Below are 24,453 nucleotides of genomic sequence, written 5' to 3'. Positions count from 1 at the left end.
CATCTAAAAATTTCAAAACTATCTTTCATACTTCAGTCTATATACTATTAAGAAATCACAAACAGAATAAAAGGCTGAGATATTAGATAAATTTAATTGTAAATGGACTAAAGAACAAAATTAATATTTTTTTTGAAAAAAAAAAAAAAAAAAAAAAAAAAAAAACTTTGCATTAGTACTTTTTGGCCCTAAGATGAGGGTGAAGGGAGGTTTGAATTACTGAACTTGGCAGTATGAAACGTGATCCCCATCCAATTGTATTATCTCTTAGGAAATGAAGGGTCTGTTTGAGATCCTTTTATTTTGTTGAAATTGAAATTTTTTTGCTAAAGGTACTGTAGATAAAGATAAAAGTTAGCTGAAATAATACAGTAAGATCCATAGATAGTACCAAAAAATACAATAAGACTCATGAATAGTAGCAAAAAGAAGTTAAATAGTAAAATAAACTAACTTTTTAATTTAGAACCAAAAGCACACGAAAATGGAACTTAGATTGAACTACATTTCAAAGACAAAATATATACTTTATCCTAATTTTTTTATTCACATCCCTGGGTCCCCTATGATAATTCCCAAAAGAAAAGAAATTAGGTACACAGTCTTTCAACGAAAAAAAAATATACAGACATGATTGAAAGATCTGGGATAATTTTTTTAACAAAGTCATGGTACTGAGAACGGACCAAAACAATGGTCTCCTCAGAACCAATGTGATGCAGAAGATGGTGGCAAATACAACACAATCAAGCAATCTTCATTTTGATGCATGAGCTTGATGCTAGAAGACAATCTGTCTACTTCAGATTTAAGCAGAATGAAGAAGTGGAGAGTTGTGCCCATCAGTGCTTCTGGGATACTGCATTGACAGGGCAGGATCTTTATATGCTATGGCTAACTTCTCATAAAATTCAGTTATGGTAGGATCATTCAGGTCCTCTTTATCTTTCTTTACCAAACACTGCATAAGACAACATTTCAGGTTAGTGCTGGTGGGGCATGGAAAGAATGAACGACAAAAATTTTGTACAAGAAAACAACAAAATGTTAAAGAAATAGCGAAACTTAGGAATTGTACCTAAATTTTATCCTTAAAAAAAAGTTGAGAATAATAAGGATGAATGTTGCTATATAGCAACATTGACTTGATAATATACTTGTGTACAAATGCTCCTGTTTTAACTTTTTATCAAGAAAATTTCATCATTCTACAAAATGTGAAGGTTATAAGGTCAATCCCAAGCTCCAGTTCTGCCTGCTTTACTAACCATATTTTAAGCCATAACTATTTCTGTGAAGGTGACTGCTTTGAAACTAGAATCCAAAACAGTAATGTACAAGAGAGGGATGCTAGTGTCAGAAACAGCCAAAAAGGATAATTAAAAGGTAGCCTCTTGTTATATGTTCTATATGATATTGAGCCTGCAGAAGTGCTCGAGATTTTAACAGGGGTGATGATTAATAAATAGGAGGCAATTTAACCAGCATTAAAGAACTCAGAACCCTGTAAAAGTGAAGATCTGGGGATATAAAGAAAGAAATAAACATTCAAGATGGTGGTCAAGGCTAACAAGAGGGAGCATGTCCAGATGACGGTAATGTAAATGGACCATATATAACAACTGAAAAGTATTATACATAATTTATAATAAAAACAGGATAAACACCAAAAGAGCCTTACAAATCCCAACCAATCAGCTGGTTCACAGAGGCTGTCTATACATGTGCCACAAATTATCAGACTGAACCCATTTTCCATTAATCAGATCCTCAGATATCAAGTGTTATTTACACTAGACAAATCTATTAAAGTTGGGAAAGAGATCAATTTCTGGATATTGGGTAAAGTCATGATTGACACTACAATATGGCTTACATTTTGTTGGATCATGGGGATTGATATAAAAAAACTATGAGCTAATTTCTGTCGATCATTGGTCACTAAAACCTGAAACCTTTAGTAATCCTTTCCAGCAATCATGGATAGTGCCAGAAAGAAAATTTTAGTATCTCTCTATTGTCAGCACTCTGGTTATGATACCTAATCAATTTGGTCATTTATTAATTCATAAATCCCCAAGTTTCATGAGATCTCTCCATTGCATTGAAAAAATTCATAGAGAATACATGCTTCCTTTGTTTTGTATTTCTTGATGATGTTGAAACTATATGTGAGATTTGTTACTTCATTTGGATCTTTATTAAACTCCCCTCATGAAATCTATTTGTAGAACATTGACATTCCATCCTAGGATCATAATAGAATGCCTACCCCTCATAGATTGTATTAAATTACTAAGTGTTAATCCCATACCATGCAAATGGATCAGTATGCACACCCCCCACCCCCTAAAAAAAAACTACTATCCAATACTATAAAATTACTGTTGCACTATAAAATGTAATTAAAACATTTCCAGCCCAAGTTTAGCAAATAACAATTATGCATTATTAGACCAAATACATTGAACTTCAGACCTAGTCAAGCTCCCAAGTGAGTCTCATAGTATCTTCAAGACAAGTGAAGCTGATTCTCATTTGCCATAAACTTGCTGTAATTATGCAGCATCCCATTGGAGAGATGAAAAAGGAAAACTGGAATTATGTAACATGTGCTACTTGGATTAGTACATGTTTGATGTGTTATTTCTCAGCTTGTCAATTAACTGTTGACTTTAGCTTGCACACCAAAACTAAAGAAAAAAAATATTTGCCGAGTGAACTGTATAATTCTATTTTATTAAGTAAATGGGTGCCGTTTTACATTGGACAAGGATGAATTGTAGGCTCAAGATATTTTTTGACATGACATCCTTAGTTGCTAAGAAAGACACAGGACACCATAAATAACAATAATAATTCCACCAAATCATAAGAAACATTAATGGACATAGAGGAACATAAGAATTTCCCAACCATCAGATGAGACATGCAATAAAGAGGTACTGATAACAGGGGGTATAAGAGAAAATAAAATAAAATAAAGGAAGGATATAGAAACTGGAATATTGTGTAGAACAATAAAACTGAGAAATCAGGAAAATTAATATTATTGGCACACCAAGTACCTCATTAGGATAAGCTTTGAATATGGGTAGAAACCGTTTCTGGCAGTACTCATGGAAAAGAAGTGTGAGAATTGGAAGAGGAATAATTAAACTGGAAGCTAAGGGAAGCTTCTTAAGCCCAAATATTCCAATGGCAATAATATGCATCAGCACCAGAGAAAAAATTGTTGAATCGTGCACTATAGGCCAAAACCTTCCACCAGCTTCATACTTGGGTGCATATACATTCAATAGCTGTGCAAAAATGTCATTATAAACAGTTAAAAGTAGGTACCAAACATTGGAAAATAATAATATTTCTCCCTGAACCAAATTTAAAATTTTAGTTGATATAACTAGTAGCCCAAACAGTGGTTTGAAGTTTCAAACACTATCAAAGAGTCCTGCTTTGAGATAAAGTTTTGTACGGATGATAACAGTCCCATATGGGTCCCATACAAATCTCAATAGCTAATTCCAATAGTTCATGTCCCCATAGATAAGAAAAATCCAACAAAGGCCACCAACCATCAAAGTCACAGTATTTTTGGCTCATGTACTAGCTAAAAATACATGTGAATTGAGGAAAAAACCATATACAAAACTATGAATTGTTTTCTGAACCCAAAAAGTGATTAACCCTTTCCTACAGTTTATAATAAGGATTTTTTTTTATCTGACACAATTCTTTTCGTATTTTCCAGACAGACCAAAATATGTTTCGTGGAATAACTTTTTGAAACCGATATTGATTTTACTTCTCACTAAGTACACCCCGGTGTACTTGGTTTTTTTTCTTGTTAATAAATTTGTTGTTAATTAAAAATAAAAAATTAAAAATTAAAAAATTAAAAAATTAAAAAAAAAAAAAAAAAAAAAAAAAAAAAAAAAAAAAAAAAAAAAAAAAAAAAAACCTTCAAAACCAATATTATTTTGAGTCCTTTGTTCAACTTCTCTCCAATATCAGCTTTTCTCTTGAATATGAACATTATTTATTTTTAAATAAGAAAGTATCCATTTATTTTGTTAACGAAGAAACATCATATGACAAACAAAAGGACATGCACAATCCAAAATGAAAGCTCAAGACACCTCAAGTTACATATGCTCATAGTCTCATCATTTGCTTTCAAGTTTTACAATAGACTCAGCTAAAATTTATTAGTTCTAGATATTTAAAGTCAAACAACTCAATTAAAATTAAAAATTAATATAATCAAGTTCACATTTCATCCAATATACTGAAAAAAGAGAATCCAAGTGTTTTTAGCTTGCACATTTGGTTAGACCATTCATCCACAGTTGATTTGTGACTTGAATAACTTGATTACAGTCTCATATTTGTTTACACCTTTAAGAGCATTGATAAACCAAGTGGGTTACTGTCTTGAGAGGTACATCTAAAATTTTCTTTTTCTGTTTCTTTGCATATATAAATATATATATATATATATATTTTTTTTTTGTTGAGAAATTGAGCCTTGTTTGTCACACAGTTTTTTGCTTTAGTAACTAGGAGAAAGAGATGAGTGAATGATGCTCATAAGTAGAAAAATGAGTTGCAGAAATACAAAGGAAGGCATTCCACTAACCTGGTTGCGGTAGATTATGTATCCCATACAATAGTAAACCAAGAGAAATGGCAGAATCAGTGGAGAGAGGAAGAAGTATGTTATGCCAAGAAGTCCAAAGAAAATAATCTTGGGAATATCTCTGTGGTAAGGAATTGATGGAACCTCAAATTCATCATCATCTTTTCCTGAAAATACTCTTTTGAAAAAATTGCACAGAAGGGGAATTGATCGAAAGAGTTCTGAGGAGGACAGACTTGTCCATCCAGATGTCACAACATATGCAATGAAGAATGATGCCTACATCCAAAGAAAAGAACCCATATCATATTGTCAATCATAGTATTAAGAAATAGTTTCAATAGTTTACGCCAACATTTAAAGCCACAAAATCTAGTTTCCTACAAAATAATACAAATATTCCTAAGTGCTAACTAATGATAGATTATTTTGATGTTCATCATTTTTCACTTGGAAAATAATAATGAAAGAGCCATTTGTCACCAAAAAATAAAAAAGAAGAAAGATAAATCAATTGCATTCAGCATCTTGATAGATTAATCTTGAGAGTAAAGCTAATCCAAAATCTGTACACCCAGACTAACATTTGATTCACAGAAAACCCCACATTTGTGTATTCTAGAAATTAATAAGAATCAACAACCTTGATTACACAATCATGCAAAAAGACATCTAAACTCTGCACAGCAAAATTTTACCCAAAGAACTCAGGATTTTCTAGTTTCATGGATGTAATATAATGAGTTAGGTCTTGCGTATCTCTTAAATACAGGCACTACTGAACTTGGCCCAATGCAAATTCCTATGTAGGCATCATGTTCCCTTCCAATCCTAAGTACCATTTTCATTACTATTAAGGATGAGTTACACATTTGGAAAAGGCCCAACCAGTGTACTATGCTGGACCTGCCAGGTGAGAAGGGGTCAGCAAGTTACAGTCCTAACCCTTTTGGCACAAAGTGACAGCTCTTACCACTCAAACCTGAATATGTGCGCTTGAAATTCTTAAAGATACTGCCTTTGCACCAGACAATAATCCCTTATTATTGCATAATTAGGCATTTATGACACAACTTTGAGCAGTTAACACCATTAATAATGATACTGCAACGCAGAGGTCACCTCTATATACGGAGTTTAGCCTTTTATTTATTGACAGAAAAGTTTATATATCTTCATAAAAATATTCCAAAGAACTCCAAACTATTGATGGAAATATCTACTCACCTGTGCTGGAACAGCTTCAGCTAGTACACTGGGAATCTTTTGGGGCTCAAGGAAGACACTGACTTGGTAGAGAGCTGTTCCTGATAGTACATTTGCAAAGAAAATATTCCATATAGTAAACCACAATACCTTGATACATGCACTTTTTTCTATCTGACTGTGAGAGATATATCCTTGCATGGAGGAAAAAATTATCATGATAGGTGGCACAAATGATAGGAACGTTGAAAGAATGAGACTGGGAAGATATCCTGTTATCACTTGACTGACAACGGTTCTGCAAACCAACATATTGCACATTCCTGTGTCATTAATATTAACAAAATGCATAATTTTGTGAAGAAAAAAAAAATCTATGGCATGCTTTAACTTTGGAAAGAATGAGATTCAATAAATTATGAAGTAAGATTTCCACATACAAACTTAGTATGCCTTCTAGGAAAGGGAACCAGGTCTCCAACTGCTCAAGATTTGTAAGACTTTGCACGATTACGACTGGAATAAGAAATAGAATTGTAAGAGCAGCACATGCAGCAAACACCAAGAGAGTGCATATCCATCTTTTTAGGTAAGAAGAAGAGAAGAAAGGCCAGTGAACATCATGAGGTTCAGGAGCTCGTTCAGTGATCCACTCTGTGGGATTTATGCCTTGTTGGATATGCAAGGCCACAGCAGCACCAAGCTGTGACTTGAATGACACAAAGGCAGCAGATACTTCCTATTACAGTTGAAAAGCATGATGGAAAAATTAACTGCATCAGATATCATCTCATATTAATGTTTAAAACCAATTAATATAGAAGTCATCTTTTAAAGGATAGAAAGTACGCATGTCAATGCACAAATTCCCAATGTTAACATGTAGTGAACAGTGGTAACAACATATATGAGAGCTTGTATATGTCCTAATATATTATTCTATCCACTGCATTGATACTATATTGATAAATATGTTGACAATCACATGCCTATTATATAAAATATGGAATTCATTCACACATTGAGGGCTACTAATATTATATACTTTTCCATTTCAAAAATTGTTGGTCATTTTACAAGAATTCCAGCTTTTTTTAGAATCATCATGATTACTTTCTAGAACTTCGATTTTTCTGAATTCATCATTATATTTCCTTTTGATACTCTTTAACATCTGGAAGGGCTATTTAGTAAATTTATCAACCCTTTTGATATCAAGTATTCAAAATGGGCATCTATAATGTGACATCCAAAAAAGGAAAAGATGATCAGCAAAATGCAACAGGGGCAGTAATCTTTTCTTTTCAACCCAATGGAAAGGCCACTTGGACCCATGTCCAGGTCCTTCTTCCTCAAAATCCCTGATGAAGGCGAAATCCTAGGTCCTCAGTACAACAACCGAAAAACTTTTCAGCTAAGCTTGCTTTCACCTAATTCTATGCCATAGAACCTCACAGAAAATCAAGAGATAAGAGTTATATATGATTGCATGCACTTTCATCACCATCTATTTATAAAGAAATCTTTAAGTCAGTTTCTAAGTGTGTTTGCATGTTGATAATTTATGACACCCCTATATTACCCTTTTCTGCAATTGGAGGTTTCTCTTTATCCACAACAGACACTGGCATATGTATAATGTATAGTCCATCCACTTGCACATTGTCCTGTCAAAGTTTGACGCCAGTACCAATATCTGTGTTCTCATTACATTGCTTAGCTTATGCAATTATGCCTATCACAAGCAAGCACATCATGCAACGTTTCCCACTGAGCAACATAGAACTCTTTGGATTATATCATTTATGATATTGTTGCTTTTGGAAGAAGAGAAAATATACATTGGGGCGTATATATGTGGTTCATATTATAAACCAACCCATCCCTCTTCCACGCGCCCCCCCCCCCCCCCACCAACAAAAATAAATCAAATCAAATCTTCCAAGAATCAAAAACAAAACTTTGGATACTTTGGTGCTAATTATTTTGGAGGCTCTATACATGCTACCATATCCACAATAATATTTTAAGCATATAAACTTGGATAAATTGCTATGAATAGGGTCAAACTGGTTGTCGGTGTTCGGGACAGTCAGGTGGGCGAAATCACTTGAAAAATAGTCCACAGATTCGCAACCATTTTAAACAGCTACATTGCAGGCAATTAGAAAGGATACTGGCCAATTACCCAAAACGGAAATATTATAAATAAAGTAAAACAAAACAAAACAGGACTTTACAGGGTAGGTGCTGTTTGGTATTGTAAGTTCCTAGTTTTGAAATTCTTAAGTTTAATCTTACTTATATTTCGGTGCCTACAATTAGATAATGGCCAAAAAGAACCCTTAAGTAGCTTCCATACAGAAAACACTGTTCATGACATATTATTTTCTTCATTATCAAATCGTCTACTTAGATTATGTATACACACACACACACACACACAAAAGATGAATAGCATACCTTTCCAGCCAATGAAGCTTGTTCCAATCTCACGTTATGTTCTACATCTTCCAATTTCTTTTCATAATGATCTAAAAGATCAACTTTGTGTCCAAATATTCCCAAAAACCCATCACGCCCAAACCTCTGTGAAGTATGATTTTTCAGTTTCAATTGGGCAAGCCTTCTGTACAACTTCTCTGCATCACTCTGCAAAGAATAAATGTACGGCTGTTAGAAACCAGAAACTTTTTTTATATTAAAATGAAAAAGAAGATTAAACAAGAATGGTAAACCCCCCACAGCTGAAAAATCTGTTTTAACCCCTATGTCTTTTGACAGCTCAAATACCAATTGAAAAAACCTAGTTTAGGCCCCTCATTAACTAAGCAGCAGAATTGTTGATTGAATACACAACTTGATTATGGATTCTAGCACAAGAAAATATATTAACCACAAATACCAAAAACCAAATCTAAAGCAATAAATATATTTAAAAATAAAATAAAAGAGCACACAAAAATTTGGTAACAAAGTGGAAAACCAATGATGAACTTCTTCAATGAAAAAACCACTTTGGGAATCTAATCCCACAGAAAATCCACTATAAAGGAACAGTTACAATAGTCTACACTCACAAAACCTTTGCAGTCCTAGACTCAATGTAACCTCAACAAATGCCCCACCTACCTTCCTGTTGTAGTAATCCCAGAATCTCTAGAGTCCTTCTATGGCGATCATCTCCATGAAAAAACCCTGTCCACATGAACCATAACCTTTGGCATTCCAAGGAACACCTCAAGGATTTGCTACAGTTAACTGACTGGAAAGAATCTGTGTGGTTTCAAAGAAAGGTTTAAGGCACAAGGTATTATCAAGACACACACTTTGTTATTTTTCTAAGCACAAGGAGTATTTTTCTCTATTTAGGCTTAGGAAGAAGGTTTCAAGATCTGAAGGTTTCAGCTTTGGTATGGTAGTCTTTCTTCGATTAAAAACTTATGCAACAAGTGGCTTATATGGTTCACAAAATAGACTAAAAGTTAAGCAGGAATCCATTTTCTAGCAAAAACCAGAATCGCAGACCTGAAGATTTTACTCAAGCGAACATCAAGTGAAATACTGGAAAATTTTGTCTTTAATGTTTTGCTCAAGAAATTTTGGTTTTGCTTGAGCGAGACATGTTTCACTCGTGCAAAATTTCCAGAGCTTGAATTTCTTCTTCAATCAGAATCACAACAAATTCTATGCTAACCCAAACTCAAATACATTGACATACATGCCTAAATTTTGTCACACATCTAAACCCAAACAAAAAAGAATAATAGTTCAATTATCGCCTATCAAGTGTAATAATTGATAAAGAGAACAGTCTTTCTATACTAACTTTAAATATTTGTACACACACACACACACATCTAAATATATATTTATATACCTCTGAATTTACAAAAAGAAAAGAGACATAGAGATCATAAAGCTTACATTATTTACAAGATTTATAAGAGCATTCCTCCTGCATCTCAATACTAAGTCAGAAAATCATCGAGTGTCATTGGAGAAGGCAAGAATTGAAGAATTTAAATATCTTCATAGGATGACACTATCACACCTATTACTAAAATTAAATTCAACTTCTTGACATGCCATGCCTTGTCTCACCTCATCAATCACTTTAGAGCTAATCATCATTAATAACCCAAAACTATACTTCTTAACATTACCTTTCTTCACTTCTAATAAAGCAAGTACTAATGCAGGTTGATCTTGAAATGACTTCATTCTGAAGAGCTAACAAGTCAAAATACAACAACAAAATTGCACCAATACAAGATAACCATTCAACACATTACAAATGGAAACTTGTTTAGGCATTGCTATAGAGGGGGGAGCAGATGTCATTCAAACATAGACATGTCAAAAGATTAACCTATAAATAGTAAGTAAGAAATAAATACCATCGTAGAAGATATACTCAGAAAAGTTCCCCTAATAAATTTGAACCATTGTAAAGGCAAACAAAGAAAGTCAATCAGAACTTCACGTGAATGCTTACAATAAGACCTTGAAGTTTACTGGTTCGCCGAACCACAGAATGCGAAAGATAAGTAGAAGGGTGATTCTCTATAAAGAAGCTCTCAACAGTTTCACTGCAGGTACTCCCAGATGGGATAGGAATAGCACGTACTAATATTGTAAACTGATGTGGCTGAGGTCTGGATGAGTAAAAGTAAGCGATTCTTTTTGATGAAATATAATTGTACTCCTGCAGATCATAAAGTCATCAATTTGAGATTTCTCAATTCTTTTTTTAATTTTTAAATGAACCAGGAAATATAATGGCATAGCCAACCAAATTCAAATTAAATATCACTTACATAATAAAGAAGATAGCAGACAACTCCAGTGAAAACATATGCAGCACAAAAGTGAATCCATAACCTAGAGAAAGGCCAAAACTAGTAATCAGGATTTCCTCACCATAGTTTTGCTAAATGCTTACTTAAAAATATAATAAATTCACATAAACTTGGAAGCAATTACTTCCAATACAAACTTTATGACTAGACATTTCTACAAACGATTACAAAACTGAAATAGGAAAGTGCTAAATGGAAAGTTAATAAAGAAGAGAAGCCAGTGAAGAAACTAAGAGTTTTCGCCACTAAGAATACAAGCCATATATTCAATTAATTAATAGTCACCAACAAAAGAAATGTGGACCTCCAACAAAGTTCAAACCATACAACTACTACTACTACAACAACAACAACAAAGTTCAAACCATATGACTGAAAATTCTATCAGCAGTACCACTATATTCAAGTTGGATCCAGTATTAGGAAGTACATCTATAACAGACTAGCAGGGTTCCAACCCAAACAAATTATCCCATTTTCTTGCTTGCATAGTTTATTTATTTATTATGATAGGTAATGCTTACTTGCATAATTTATTTAGGTTAGAAATATTTTCCTAGCGATATTGTTTTCTACTCAGAATCAAGGAACAGGAATGAACTGAAATGACTAGTGAATTACCTTCGTAGTGTGCAAATTACTCACAAAATCAGTTATACACATTCACAATGATACAAAGACACTCAATTTATTATACTTGAGGCATAAACTTTTTCTCTCTCACAAGCACAGTTTAGATTGAATTTCTGTAGCTCAGGAAAGGGGGATATAATATATTTCCCAGCTGTTCACTTTTATCCTAGCTTAAACACCACCTCCTTGACTATAAGTAAGCACAAACAGAGGGAGAAAACCATCAACCCTATTGTTGTTATGAATGGTAATAAAAAAAAAGATATCTGGAACACTCTTATCTCTACATTCTTGACTTTTACATATCTACACTGGTGTAAAAATTCTGGAGCAGATAGAATTGAAAGCATCTAAAGAGGAAAACAACACATCCAGAATAATATTGAGAAATATGATGCAGTGATATACATGACATCATTAGAAACAGGAAAAATGAGTAACAACCAGACAATATATTCTTTCACCAGCTCATGTCATATTTCTCCTTAGTTACCACAATCTTTATCTTCACTATCAAGAAATACATTATTTTCATCAGGCCAGCTGATAGTCACCTGTTTGAGCCATCATTGACATTTGAAATACTGAAAGAGTCCAAAGACTTGTTTTGCAAATCAACAGAATCTTCATTTAGCTGAGTTCCGACAAAATTAATTGGAAGAAGAATGAAGACCCCAAGAACTCCAGCAACAGAAAAAACTTTCAAACTACATGAAACAAAAAGATATTGATCAATTGAAGATAATCTAGATGAAGATCTGTAATAACAAGTCACATGGCTAACCACTGTGCTGGTAAAAATAATTGAACGGGATGCATGTAATAGGGGAGCAAATGACTGCATTAGAACCAAGGTGTCTGACACAACAAAATTAAAATTAACATAGTATCATGTTATCAAAAAATGGAAGAAAAGAAGGATAGTAGAAAAATCCACCCCTAAGCAAGATGAATAGAGTACAATATTTGTTAAGAAGAAGCTAATAGTTCATCAACATCAGAAGAGAAACCCGATAACTAAGACCTAAATTGGATGTTGAAATGAGAGTACAATAGCATAATGAATTATCCCTTTTTTGTGATTTTTAATAGGTTTTTTTTTTCTTTTAAGTCAATATTAGGAAACACAATTAAGGATTTCTCTTCCCCTTCAAACTTAGCCCAAGGCATTCAAGTCCTATCAGCAAAAAGATACTAGGAAGGTCACCATTGAGTAATGCACCAGGCATATTTCTAGTCAGGTGAAGCCAATGAGTTCTTTGACTATGCAATTTAGGACAACCACAGGTCTATGACTAAGTTGTAAAATTTACACACTCATTTATTGGCAGGACAAGCAACAACTTACTCAACCTTTCCAATCAAGTCACCTGACAGGGATTCAAACAGACAATGTAAAATCTAATAGCAGAGAACTGGCCCTAATAATATTTGCCCATTATCCTATTATCAATTTCTGTAAAATTTTGCAAAAGATGAAAGAGAAAGTAAACAAGGGCTCGCCTTAGGCCTGCAGGTGCTGCAATCGTGTCATAATCAGCCACAGCCATATGGCACAAGAATCAGCCATAAACTATCACTTATCCCAAAAGCTTAAACTAATAGTCATCATTCTAACACATACCCTCACATGTGGACCTAAATTTCCCCCAATAAGTGGGGCCAAAATGTGGAATATTTAAATTTTAAATGGGAGGTAGAGTGGAGATAGAGTTTGAACTCAAGATCACCTACTTTGATACCATGACGACCTACCTCTATTCCCAAAATTCCAAGCAAATAGGAAATAGTGAATTTAATCATTTAACTATTATTCTAACAACACCAAAGGGAATTGGGATGGAGAATGGCAATATGAACATAACAAGGCTGCAGTCATTAAGTTTGTGTTGGCAACATTGGTAGTATTAGGAGCAAAGGCAGCATGGTGGAGGTCAAGGTGAAAATGGTTTGGTACCGATTGAGAGGGTGAAAATGTCAGAGTCAACAAAAACGGAAATCCTAATTAACACCATCTAAGATCTATGAGTCCAGCTAAATCTAAATGACAAGACTGGTAATTTTTCTGCTCCAAGGCTTTTAAGTCTGTAGGAATTTAATAACATTGTGCAAATATGCATGCATGCATTGACAAAACAGCTCAATCTCATCTAAGAGACTTCATTACCTTTTAAATGCCAACCCCTAGTATGCAATAAAACGGCATCTTTCAAGTTGGTAGAATAAAAAATATCTCAGTTACCTGAAGGTCAAAATGCGCATAAACACCACAGCATCAAAGCCCACTATTGACAAGAGTTCATCTTCAGAGGGCTGCCACGCCTTTTTGACCCAACTAACAGTTGGTAACAGACTTTCCAAGTTGAAACGACCTCTTTGTTGTGCTTTTTCTTCGGCAACCAAACGCGGTGCGTAGACATTGATGTTACCCGGTTGCTTCCTCAATATAGAGTACAGAGTGAAAAACAAAAAACAAAGGGCAAGATTGATTCCAACAGAAGTTAAAAGAGCCGAAAGAATCATTCCTCCAAAAGGGACCCTGAAATTTCTATATCAACTCCTCAAACCCTGTTGTTAAACAGCATGCAAGGGCACCCAATTAGAATCCCCAAAGACCAAAAACTGCAAAAGATTAAGCAGATTGCATTAGAACATTATAAAGAGTGACAACTTGCATAGTTGCATATAAATTTTCTTGTTTGCTCTGGGCTTCAAGTGTTGTTTTGACTACCAAAAAAAAAAACCAAGCACTTGGAGGGTACAATGAAATACAGCCTACAAATTAATTGAGAAGGAGAATAAATTTGAGGTTCACACTAGTGCTTAGTGCTTCAGAGCATTGGTAAAACATTAAGGGAAACAAGTTCCCAAATCTTTTTTGAAAAGTAAAATAAAATTAACAAGTTTCCAAATCTTTATCCAAAATCAATTAAAATAAATATATACTCCTTTAAATTGTTTACTTCATCAGTTTTGTCAGCTTTGTGTATCATCATTTACAGAATTCTGACCATTTGGGGTCATACAATTGTGGGTATGGATAACTTCACTTCAAACCCATTTTAATCAACAACCCGTAACAAGCTAAACTTACAGAAGAAAGCAAACAAAGTCAGCATATCATGGCACTTGAAATTTTTTGCAAGCACTGACTTAAACCATCAACATAAATCAATCCAAGACTAAATTTGACCTCATTAATTTTCCATTACCCACAAGCAATAACAGCCATCAACTCAGTTTTCATAGGACAACCAGGTAACCCCAGACCATAAAAACAACAAACAGTATAATAAAAATTAGACCATCAACATAAATTACTCCGAATACAAAGGAATTTTCAGCTTCCAAAACTTGACCTCATTAATTTCCATTCCCACAAGCAATAACAGCCATTTCCCCTTACAAAACTACAATCTTTGAGTAAAACAGTGTACCAACTCAATTTTCATGGACAAACCAGATAATTAAAAAAAAAAATAAAAAAAAATAAAAAAAAACAATGAAATAAAACACAAATCAATCCAAGACTAAATTTGACCTCATTAATTTTCCATTACCCACAAGCAATAACAGCCATCAACTCAGTTTTCATAGGACAACCAGGTAACCCCAGACCATAAAAACAACAAACAGTATAATAAAAATTAGACCATCAACATAAATTACTCCGAATACAAAGGAATTTTCAGCTTCCAAAACTTGACCTCATTAATTTCCATTCCCACAAGCAATAACAGCCATTTCCCCTTACAAAACTACAATCTTTGAGTAAAACAGTGTACCAACTCAATTTTCATGGACAAACCAGATAATTAAAAAAAAAAATAAAAAAAAATAAAAAAAAACAATGAAATAAAACACAAATATCAGACTTGCACACAATAATATATCACATCAAATACAAACGTCGTACCTGATCTAGCAAAGAACAAACAATATCAATGACGCTTTGTTTTCAACTGGGTATGGCATTAAAAAGAGTGAGACAGACATCAAAGCTGGCAAAAAGACTTATTAAACAGTGTGAAAGTGAACAAACCAAGGAGTAGAACAAGCCAAAAAGGGCGGTCAGGTTGCTTTTAGTTACAAACGAGGAAGAAAGGAATGTGATCCACAACGTAAACCGACTTGTAGGGTGTGTTTGGCTCCAATTAAATATTCAGTTTATTTTACTATTAAGTTTCTTTTTGCTATTATTTATGAGCCTTACTGTATTTTTTAATACTATTCATATGTTTCACTGTACTATTTCAACTAACTTTTACCTTTATCTATAGTACTTTCAGCAAAAAAAATTTAATTTCAGCAAAATAAACGATTCCAAACAGACCAATAGTTGTATATGCCCAATTGCCGACACTGCCCTCATGTCTCAGTCTTAAAATAGATATTAGATAGAGACCACATATTTTACTTTATTTATTAATTTCTAATTAGGATATCCATGCCATTTTTTTTTTTTTTGGCACATTATCAACAGTTAAAAACATTAATGTGTTTTTTTAGTAAACAGTAATACTTATTAAAACAAAAAACATTAATAAGTTTATTATCAAAAAGAAAAAAAAAACATTAATGAGTTTTTTTTTTTTAAGTATAAGCTGAGTTTGAACCAAAGTTTCTTATAGTATGTATTTACTCTCTCATAATATGTGGGTGTTCACATAATATGGGTTTCACTATACTATTTCAGTTAACTTTTACCTTTATCTATAGTATTTTTAGCAAAAAATTTTCAATTTCAGCAAAATAAACAGATTCCAACCAGACCCATAGTTGTATATGCCAAATTGCCGACACTGCCCTTATGTCTCAGTCCTAAAATAGATATTAGATAGATACCACATATTTTACTTTATTTATTAATTTTTAATCAGGATATCCATGTCATTTTTTTTTTTTGGCACATTATCAATAGTTAAAAACATTAATGAGTTTTTTTTTTTGAAACTTTAATGAGTTTTTTTTTAGTAAACAGTAATACTTATTAAAACAAAAAAACATTAATGAGTTTTTTTTTTTTTTTTAGTATAAGCTACGTTTGAACCAAAGTTTCTTATCGTATGTATTTTCTCTCTCCTAATATACGGGTGTTCACATATTGAGAGGTAAAGATGCATATACTTGAAGCACGAAAATATATTTTCCAACTTGAAGGGTTATTTTATGCAAACTCAAGGAAATCCAATTACACTTTTTTTTTTAAAGACTTGTTAAAGTTATAAGTTGTGAGCGGTGGAAATCTTTTTGACAACATGTTAAATTGTTAATTTAGTAAATTGTGATTACCATTGAGAAAAATATTTGTGACTAGTACATATCATTCTTACATGGGTCCATATCAACATCAATTTTATTGTGCAACAATCATATCTCATCATCTTTGCATAGTTAGAAAAATGAGTTATATTAGATTTATTGGGATAATAAAAGTGGGAATATGACAAAATTAGTTTAAATTTTGTTATAAAAACACTTACAAATTAATGTGATAGTAAATATAATTAGTGTCACATTGACATGAACTATGTACTCAATTTTTGATTTTTTTTAAAAATTTCTTTTGTGTTTTAAAATAAAAAATGTTATATCCACAATATTTTCACAACACTTTCATAAAAAATTATAAATGATAAGTTATTATTAGCTGTTATAAGTGAATAAAAAAATAATTTAAATTATGAATTAAAATTAGAACCAATAACAAATTACCATTCATAATTTATTGTGAAAATATTATAAAAATGTTGTGAAAGTAACATTTATCTTAAAATATTGTATTAATATATCAATCAATTTGTAAAATAATAATTCATCATTCATAATTTATCCTTTCATCAAGTCGTGAAAACAAAAAAGATAAGGAAAAGTTGTGTGAATTAAGCAAATAAGGGCTTGGATAGGAGACGACAATAATAGTAGATCAGAATCATCAGATATGCTTTATTTCCGGATAAACATGTGGCTTTTCCTTTGTTTTAGTCTTCCAGGATAAACAATGGTTAGACTTTGTTTGGATCTTTGGGAACGATGAATATTGAATAGCGATTTTTTTTTTTTTTTTTTGGCTGAATGAATAGCGATTAATAAAGTAAGAGAAAACCTTTTTACAGTTTTCCTTTGGAAACTACGAGGAATTTTCTTACTAATAAAGTAATAACCTTTTTACTGTTTTCCTTTGAAATTTGAATAGCGATTTTCCTTTATTTTTTTTTTTATAATAATTTTCTTATTTAAAAGACATCATTATGACATGCAGAATATAAATTTAAGTTCTTGTTATCAGAATTATTCCTCGAATTGAACTATGTTACCACTATTTTTTATCACACACAATGAAATAATATATATATATATATTAGAATAAGTTCGAACAATAAAAATATATTTGAGATTCTATGGAAAATGGTTGTCCCTTAATGCAAGAAATCATTTCAAACATTCCTAATTTTTAAGGTTATGAATAAGAAATAGAATCAATGGGCAATGCTTTTCTCTAAATTTGATTTTTTTTTTTTTTTGCTCTCGCAAAGTGTATCCTCAAGACTTTCAACAAAAGACTAATCACTGTTCGCGCCAGGTGAACCCAAGAAGGGGTAAAGCATTAGCCCAAAAATTCTTTTCAAAGTGTAAGTAGTAGGACTCGAACTGGAGAGTACACTCAGTCGGGTCCAGTACAAGCACCCTGAGATCGAGAGCCCAACCAACTTGGCCAACCCCTTGGGTTTCTAAATTTGAATTCGATATTTATATGTTTGCTCTTTGAATTCAGCATATGTTGTCATTCATGCAGCTTAACCTTCTTTGAATGACCTTATTTCTTCCTTTGTTTTTTTTTACTCCCAAATTAACAAGAAAGGAAATATACTACAAAGGTACCCAGGGATGGTGACAATGCTCCAAAAACATAATATAGCATTTTTGGATTTTGAAGAATTTTCATAAGTAGGATGATCTAAGTCAATTGTGTTTATATGGCTTCATAATGTGACAAACTTAAGGGTTACATTATTGAACTGGAATGTTAATAACTATATTTTTAAAGTGAATTAGTAATAAATTAGCTCTAAATATAATTTCAAGGATAGAATTTCGTAAAAATATTTGCATATCTAGATTCTTTGAAAAATTGAGTGAGAATTTATATAGTTCTAAAATGAGTTGTAAAAATATAAGAATTTGAAAAGAAAAATTTAGAGAATTCCTAACGAAGCCGGCTCACTGTAGACCACATGTTTGGAGAGAGTATGACTCGCTACTTAGTGCTCACCCATTGGCCTAAATAGGTTTGGAAAAGAAGTCCATCATGATCCATTCGTCCATGGGCAAGACTAATAGACCCTACCTTGGGCCAAAAGTCAATTAGAATATATAGTTCTTAAACTCTTAAAAATTTTAAGAGATAATTTCTTTTAGTTACTTTCAAAATTATATTATTTGTAGAGTATGAAATTCTCAACCAATCGTAAATTGCCACATCATGGCATCAAGACCACAAATTACATTCAAAAGGTTAATCACAAAATGTCACGTGCCATTTAGTGGTTCTATTATTATTATTTAGAGACTAACAAAAAATTTTAATTAATACATAATTTAAGTTAAATCTTATCATAGTTCTAGAAAATGTACTCTCTCAATTGAGGTGTTTTGAAGGGAGAAGCTTAAATCATCTGAAATATGCATAAATTGGATTAATTGCGAAATCATAGGCTGATCTTCAAGTATTATAATATTGCAATTTTTGTGATTTTTCATTTTTGTCTGCCTATTGGAGGCAAATAGCCTATTCTCTTAGCTAGTGCTCAAGTATATTGGTATTTTTACTTAATACATATTGCTTAATTTAATGAAAATAGTAATTTATTTCTCGCTATGAAATCTATTGTTTTGAATTATTTAGAACATGTTCGTTTAAAATAAACTTCATAGTTTCATTATTCATGAAAATGATAGAGTTTTTGGTTAAATTAATTCTATTTATAAAAAGTGTAGGGGGGCCTTTTTTGGTTAAAGTGGGCTGGGCTACCTCCTGCGGTATTGGGCCCGAGTGTTCTGGGTATAGGAGTTGAGATCGGTCCAACTACAACTCAACTTGATCTGGCTTGTGCACAAACTAAACCTCGTCTACCAAGAACACGCTTATGGCGGGCAGAACTGTTTCAAGTGAGTTGCGACAGGCAGACATGATGATAATAATAAAATCAAATACTTTGAGATCTTTATTAAGATGAACAGATAAACCTTACTTAAGAAAAAACATATCAAGTCTGATCTGCGGGACCGAAACCAGAGAGGGAAGAACACACCTTCTCAAAGTGAATAATCTCTCAAGGGGATCCTGCCGTAGAAATTAATCACTTTGAGGGAAGTGGATCTGAATGGTTGGTACCCAAGAATACCTTTCGTTTCCGGTAGAGAGCAGGATTTTGAGAGGGAGAGAGGGAATTAACCTATTGGTGCATGCCTGCTTGCCGTTCTCACTCTCTTTCTTTTCTAATATTCCCCTTTTTCTTATCTTTTTTTTTTCTTTTCTTAATCCTTGTTTCTATTTCCTGACTTTCAAGTTTTCAATTCCGTAGTGCTTACCGTTCTTCTTGTTCCTGTACACGACAAGGGCCTCTTTATAGTGCCTATCGTGATCGGATTTTACTATTTTAGCCTTCAACCACCTTTGTCTAGTTTAGGTGTACCTGCCAATCACCACTGGTCCGACTGTGAGCCACTCCCCATTGCTAGACAAAAGAAAGCTATTTTGTTTGTTTGTCTACCGTGACACCCTTTCCTACTACGGTGTGGGTGCCTTCTCTCTCCCTATCCCTCATGGCATGCACCTAGTGGTTCCAGCTCAGCTTTGCCCGTTTGGGTGGTATGTCATCCCAACAGAACACTTCCCCTAAAAGAGCCCTAGCAGGAACCTCAAAATAGGTTTTCCCCTCTCCCCACCACCAAACCATGCCCTCTTACCTCTGACCCATGACCTCACCGTGTCCTGTATTGGCTAGGTACGGGCTGGTGGGATCTAGGCCTTGTGCGTGCCTCTCTTCCATGTATGTCCAAAATCTGCCTGCTGCTTATGCGTTTGCCGTGATTGGTCTGCACAATTTACTGTCCGTTCTTAACTATTTTCTGGTTTCCCTTTCCTTTATGGTTTACCCTATTCGAGGTTGGGCCTTGCTTGATGGTGGGCTTTGCTTTTTCCTTAGCCCACCCTTCTTCCTGTTACTATCTCCTGCCATACCACTCTATCATTCCTGCTGCGAAGTTGTTTTGTTTCAATCTGGCTAGGTCCCTTTGGACCTGCCGTTTATTCTTCCCCTAATGGCCTAGCAAGACCATTGGTTCTTGTATTACATTACTAACAAGCTCTTGTGTCCCATTTGTTTTCCCTTGGCGTCCTGGGCCTGTTTGCTTTCCTTGAGCTTTCTCGGCCATTTTCCTAACTTTGCATTATTATGGGTTTTTACTGAATTCTTTGGGCTTCCTCAGCCCAATTACGTTATTTCTCTTCCTTGGGGTTCATAAGCTTGCCATCAACCTCCTTACTTTCTTTGCTTTCATTACTTTGGGCCTGCCGTGGCCCATTCTCACTTTTCCACATCATATACTACCCATGATTTGCTTTTTCTCTCTTTCCGGACTCCTTTAAGCCTATTTACCTCTTCAAGACCTATTTGTTTATCTCATGGGCCTGTGATCCATTATTCCTGCCGCTTAGGCTTAATGAGTTTTCTATCCATTTGCCAACTCATTTCTGTCCATGTTGTTGGGCTTCTCCCTTCCACTTGGGCTTCCGAAATGGCCATCAACAAAAAGTTACATCCTTTTAACATTTGATCAAGCAAAAAAAACATGTTTAATGTTTTCATCCATTTATTTCGATCAAAACTTTTTGTATGAAAAATAATTTTTTACGTTTTCTAGTGTTTGGTAGTATCATAAATAATGAGTCAAATGAAAACTAGTATGACTTATTTTTTAGATATTGTTTTTTACTTTTTTTTTTTTTTAACTTTATCTCAAGGTAAGTTAATTTTTTTTTTGAAAACAACTTTATCTCAAGAAAAGTTAAATAAGGGAAATTAAAAGATTATTTTCCAACTTATTTAATGTTGCTACTAAATATAGAAAAATTAAATATTTTTTTAGAAAATAATTTTTATAAGATAAGTCATTTTCTAGAAAATATTAAAATCAAAATAAACAAAGCGACTAAAAAGTCAAGCTCATTGTTTTTCTATATTTATAAGGACCAGATTTGAATCCTTAGCCCAACAGATGGAAGGACTAAGGCCCAAAAAACCCAAAACAATGAATTTGTAAATAATAGGTTGGAAAACTGGGTTTTAATGAATTAGACTAACACGAAAATAGGTTTAAATGACAAGAAAATGTAAATAAACAGTTTATAATGAAGAAAATCGTCCTCGGCAAAGTCCAAGGAGATCTGTTCTTATGTATTTCTTTCAAGTTTGATTACAAAGTCAGTTCTTGATGCTACAGTAATTTTCTCTCTCTTTTTTGATCCCCCTTTCCTATTACCTTTTCTTCCTTTTATACTTCCTTCTCTTCTCATCCTTGTCCACCACGTGCATGCCAAATGGCTGGTGTTGATACTTGTCCTATTAGCACCTTCCCTAATTCTCGTGTAGTAGCTGTAAGGCTGCTTGCCACTGTTCAGATATCGTCTTCACATTAATGCGGCCAAAGAGTTAGCTACAGTGTATTTAATGCAGTGGCAGCAGCTTTCCCTTAAGATATTTTGGGACTCTTTCATGTCTGATATCTCTGTAATGCTTATCCGTATCAATGGAACTTCCTGGAACGTTACTTTGGGCGACAGACCACCTCTTCGGACCTCAACTTTGGCTAGCTGAGGAGGTATTTATCCTTGGCTCACCCTCTTGAGCCATTATGACCAAAACTAACCTTTTTGTTTACTAACACAATCTCTTCTGTCAAAGACTTATCTTCCTCGGACAATCTCTCGTCCTCGACTTGGGCCACAGGCCCAATATATAAATAAATAGTGAAATCCCAGGCCTAATACTCCTACAATATTTATTCTAGATCATGAGGAATAACAACCATATCGAATTCTTGCTGAAATGATAAGTGGGAAGAATTTCATTATTATAAAATTAAATGTCAGACCTATTAATCTTTTTCGTGTCTTTTTTCTTATAATTTGTAAATTTTCTATTGGTTATAATAAATTATTCCATGAAGAACAACTATTAATATTTTACCGTAGTCGTTATGAAATTGCCTTTGGGAGAATAGTTGATGAGAATCACAAAGCATTCAAGGATCCATTGCATGTTCCAGTTGGGCCTATTACTGAAGCAAGATCCAAGAAGATCAAAGAAGCACTTAATGGGCTGATTCAAGAGATTTGGGCTGATTCTAACGCAGGATATTCCAAGCTTGGCTCAAAGGAAGATGAAGGTGTAATAAATTTAATCCAAGCTATTGAGGGCTGATCTGCTTTGATTGGGCGTGATTTATGGCGTGGATTAATGGCTGATTGACTTTCCAGCCCCATATTAGTTAATAGCCATTTTTCCTATTCTGGAACTTATTATTTTAGACCAAATCTACCTTAATTTTAGGCTTTTATTTTTTAGAACGTTTTTTTAGCTATTTTCCTATTTTGGATATGCTAATTTCAGACCAAATCAACTTTTATTTAGGGTTTTATTATTTACTACATTTTTCATATTTTCTATTTTTCAGTCATGCCTTATAAGTATCATGCACTCATTGTAATAGAGAATTATTGAATAAAAATCAGAAAAAGTGAGGCTTTGCTCTTCTTTTGGTTCTTCAAGAACTGTGAACTTATTAGGGATTCTTCCTTGTGGCGTTCAAACTTTATACCTTTGGTTCGTGATTCAATTATAATCATTGGGTCAAGGTGTTACTTATACCTTTGGTTCGCGTTTCACTTATAAACGTTGGGTCAGGGTTTTCTATCAAAATCTGAATTTTAGCTTTCTTGGGCAAGTATTCCAATATTTTTGTTGGGTCTCAAAGTATGTCGATTGAGGTTTGCAACATATTCCAATATTTTTGTTGGGTCTCAAAGCGTGTCTATTGAGGTTCGCATCAATAGTAAATGATTTTGTTTTAGTGAAGCCTTGCATATTTGTGAGAGAAAGGTTTACAAGTATGTGGTTGTTGTCACATGCTTGATGACATAACATAATGCATATTAAGTTTTTAATACTAAAACACACTATAAACTCTACTTAAAAAACCATTATAATTTTTAATGGAGGGTGAGACTATGAGACAAGTATATTATACATAACCCACTCTTAAGTTTTAAGTAATGCATTCTCAAAAAAAAAAATCTTAAGTAATGTGTGACAATTACTCCAGATTCCTCTTTTTTTTTTAAGAAACAAACACACACCAAAAAGAATGGATAAACTATGACATATCCCATATTATTAAACGATAAAAATGTGATATTTATGTATAGGAACTTTTATATCGTAATCTCTTTAATAAAATCTCTTTTATAAAAAACCAAAAAGATAAATATTAGAATTTGAGTAATAAAAACAGGCTACAATATATCATTCATCTCTTTTTTTTTTTTTGAAAGATCATCTCTAATTTTCGAATGAAGAGTCTTTTATCTCTAAACACCATACAAGGTTTTCCTTTTTAGGCTCAAAATACATATCTACTTCCTGAAAATTGAAGTTTTCATTCCTTGAACTTATCGTAATATCCTTATCTCAAAAGAATTATTAAAAATCGTGCTAATATAACTTAAATGATATTATGACATTTTTTTTTTTTTTTGAACGAGATATTATGACATTTTAATTTGAGAAGATTTGTAAAATTTTTCATTACTAAACATATATTTTCAAACCAAGATATATAATTGGGACAGAGAGGTAGATTTATTTGATAATATAGTAAAATGAACCATCAATAATTTCCTTTCATCTAGAATACTTTAGCATACCGCAATTATTCTAAGTTGCAACTTATACAATGTTAAACTTATACTAACTTATTTGGAGATAAACTTTTTTCAGTAGTTAATACTAGTCTCTTTCATTCTCAATTGGGATGCTTAAATATATATAT

At 33.1% G+C, this 24,453-nt stretch overlaps 1 protein-coding gene across 5 annotated transcripts; it reads right to left on the bottom strand.

The window, feature by feature from the left end:
- Nucleotides 1–481: 481 nt before the first annotated feature.
- On the bottom strand, nt 482–15,471 carry LOC115976921 (CSC1-like protein HYP1). 5 transcript variants are annotated; one of them, XM_031098479.1, is made up of 12 exons: nt 15,383–15,445; nt 15,257–15,302; nt 13,583–13,962; nt 11,895–12,047; nt 10,666–10,729; nt 10,344–10,553; nt 8,309–8,497; nt 6,286–6,584; nt 5,867–6,143; nt 4,640–4,918; nt 3,069–3,302; nt 482–961 (listed from the first exon to the last, which is right to left on the bottom strand). In XM_031098479.1, the coding sequence occupies exons 3-12, from the start codon at nt 13,861–13,863 to the stop codon at nt 809–811; spliced, it is 2,139 nt and encodes a 712-aa protein (XP_030954339.1). In that variant the 5' UTR covers nt 13,864–13,962; nt 15,257–15,302; nt 15,383–15,445; the 3' UTR covers nt 482–808. The 5 variants fall into 5 exon arrangements, with proteins under 5 accessions (XP_030954339.1, XP_030954343.1, XP_030954340.1 ...); XM_031098483.1 differs by having other exon boundaries at nt 13,583–13,908; XM_031098480.1 differs by having other exon boundaries at nt 13,583–13,908; nt 15,257–15,471.
- Between the last annotated feature and the right edge of the window lie 8,982 nt (nt 15,472–24,453).

The sequence above is a fragment of the Quercus lobata genome, chromosome 2 (assembly GCF_001633185.2).
Source record: "Quercus lobata isolate SW786 chromosome 2, ValleyOak3.0 Primary Assembly, whole genome shotgun sequence".
Classification (NCBI taxonomy): Eukaryota; Viridiplantae; Streptophyta; class Magnoliopsida; order Fagales; family Fagaceae; genus Quercus; species Quercus lobata.
The sequence above is the reverse complement of the archived record's forward strand: the minus strand, read 5'-3'. Positions and strand labels throughout refer to the sequence as shown.

Excerpts from the sequence above, each read along its gene's own strand:
- LOC115976921 (XM_031098480.1), bottom strand. The coding sequence starts at position 13,863 with ATGATTCTTTCGGCTCTTTTAACTTCTGTTGGAATCAATCTTGCCCTT. Across the intron at positions 10,730-11,894 it reads GTCAATGATGGCTCAAACAG|GTTATGGATTCACTTTTGTG; the intron begins GTGACTATCAGC and ends GCCTTTCTCTAG. Across the intron at positions 10,554-10,665 it reads TCTGCTATCTTCTTTATTAT|GAGTACAATTATATTTCATC; the intron begins GTAAGTGATATT and ends TATGATCTGCAG.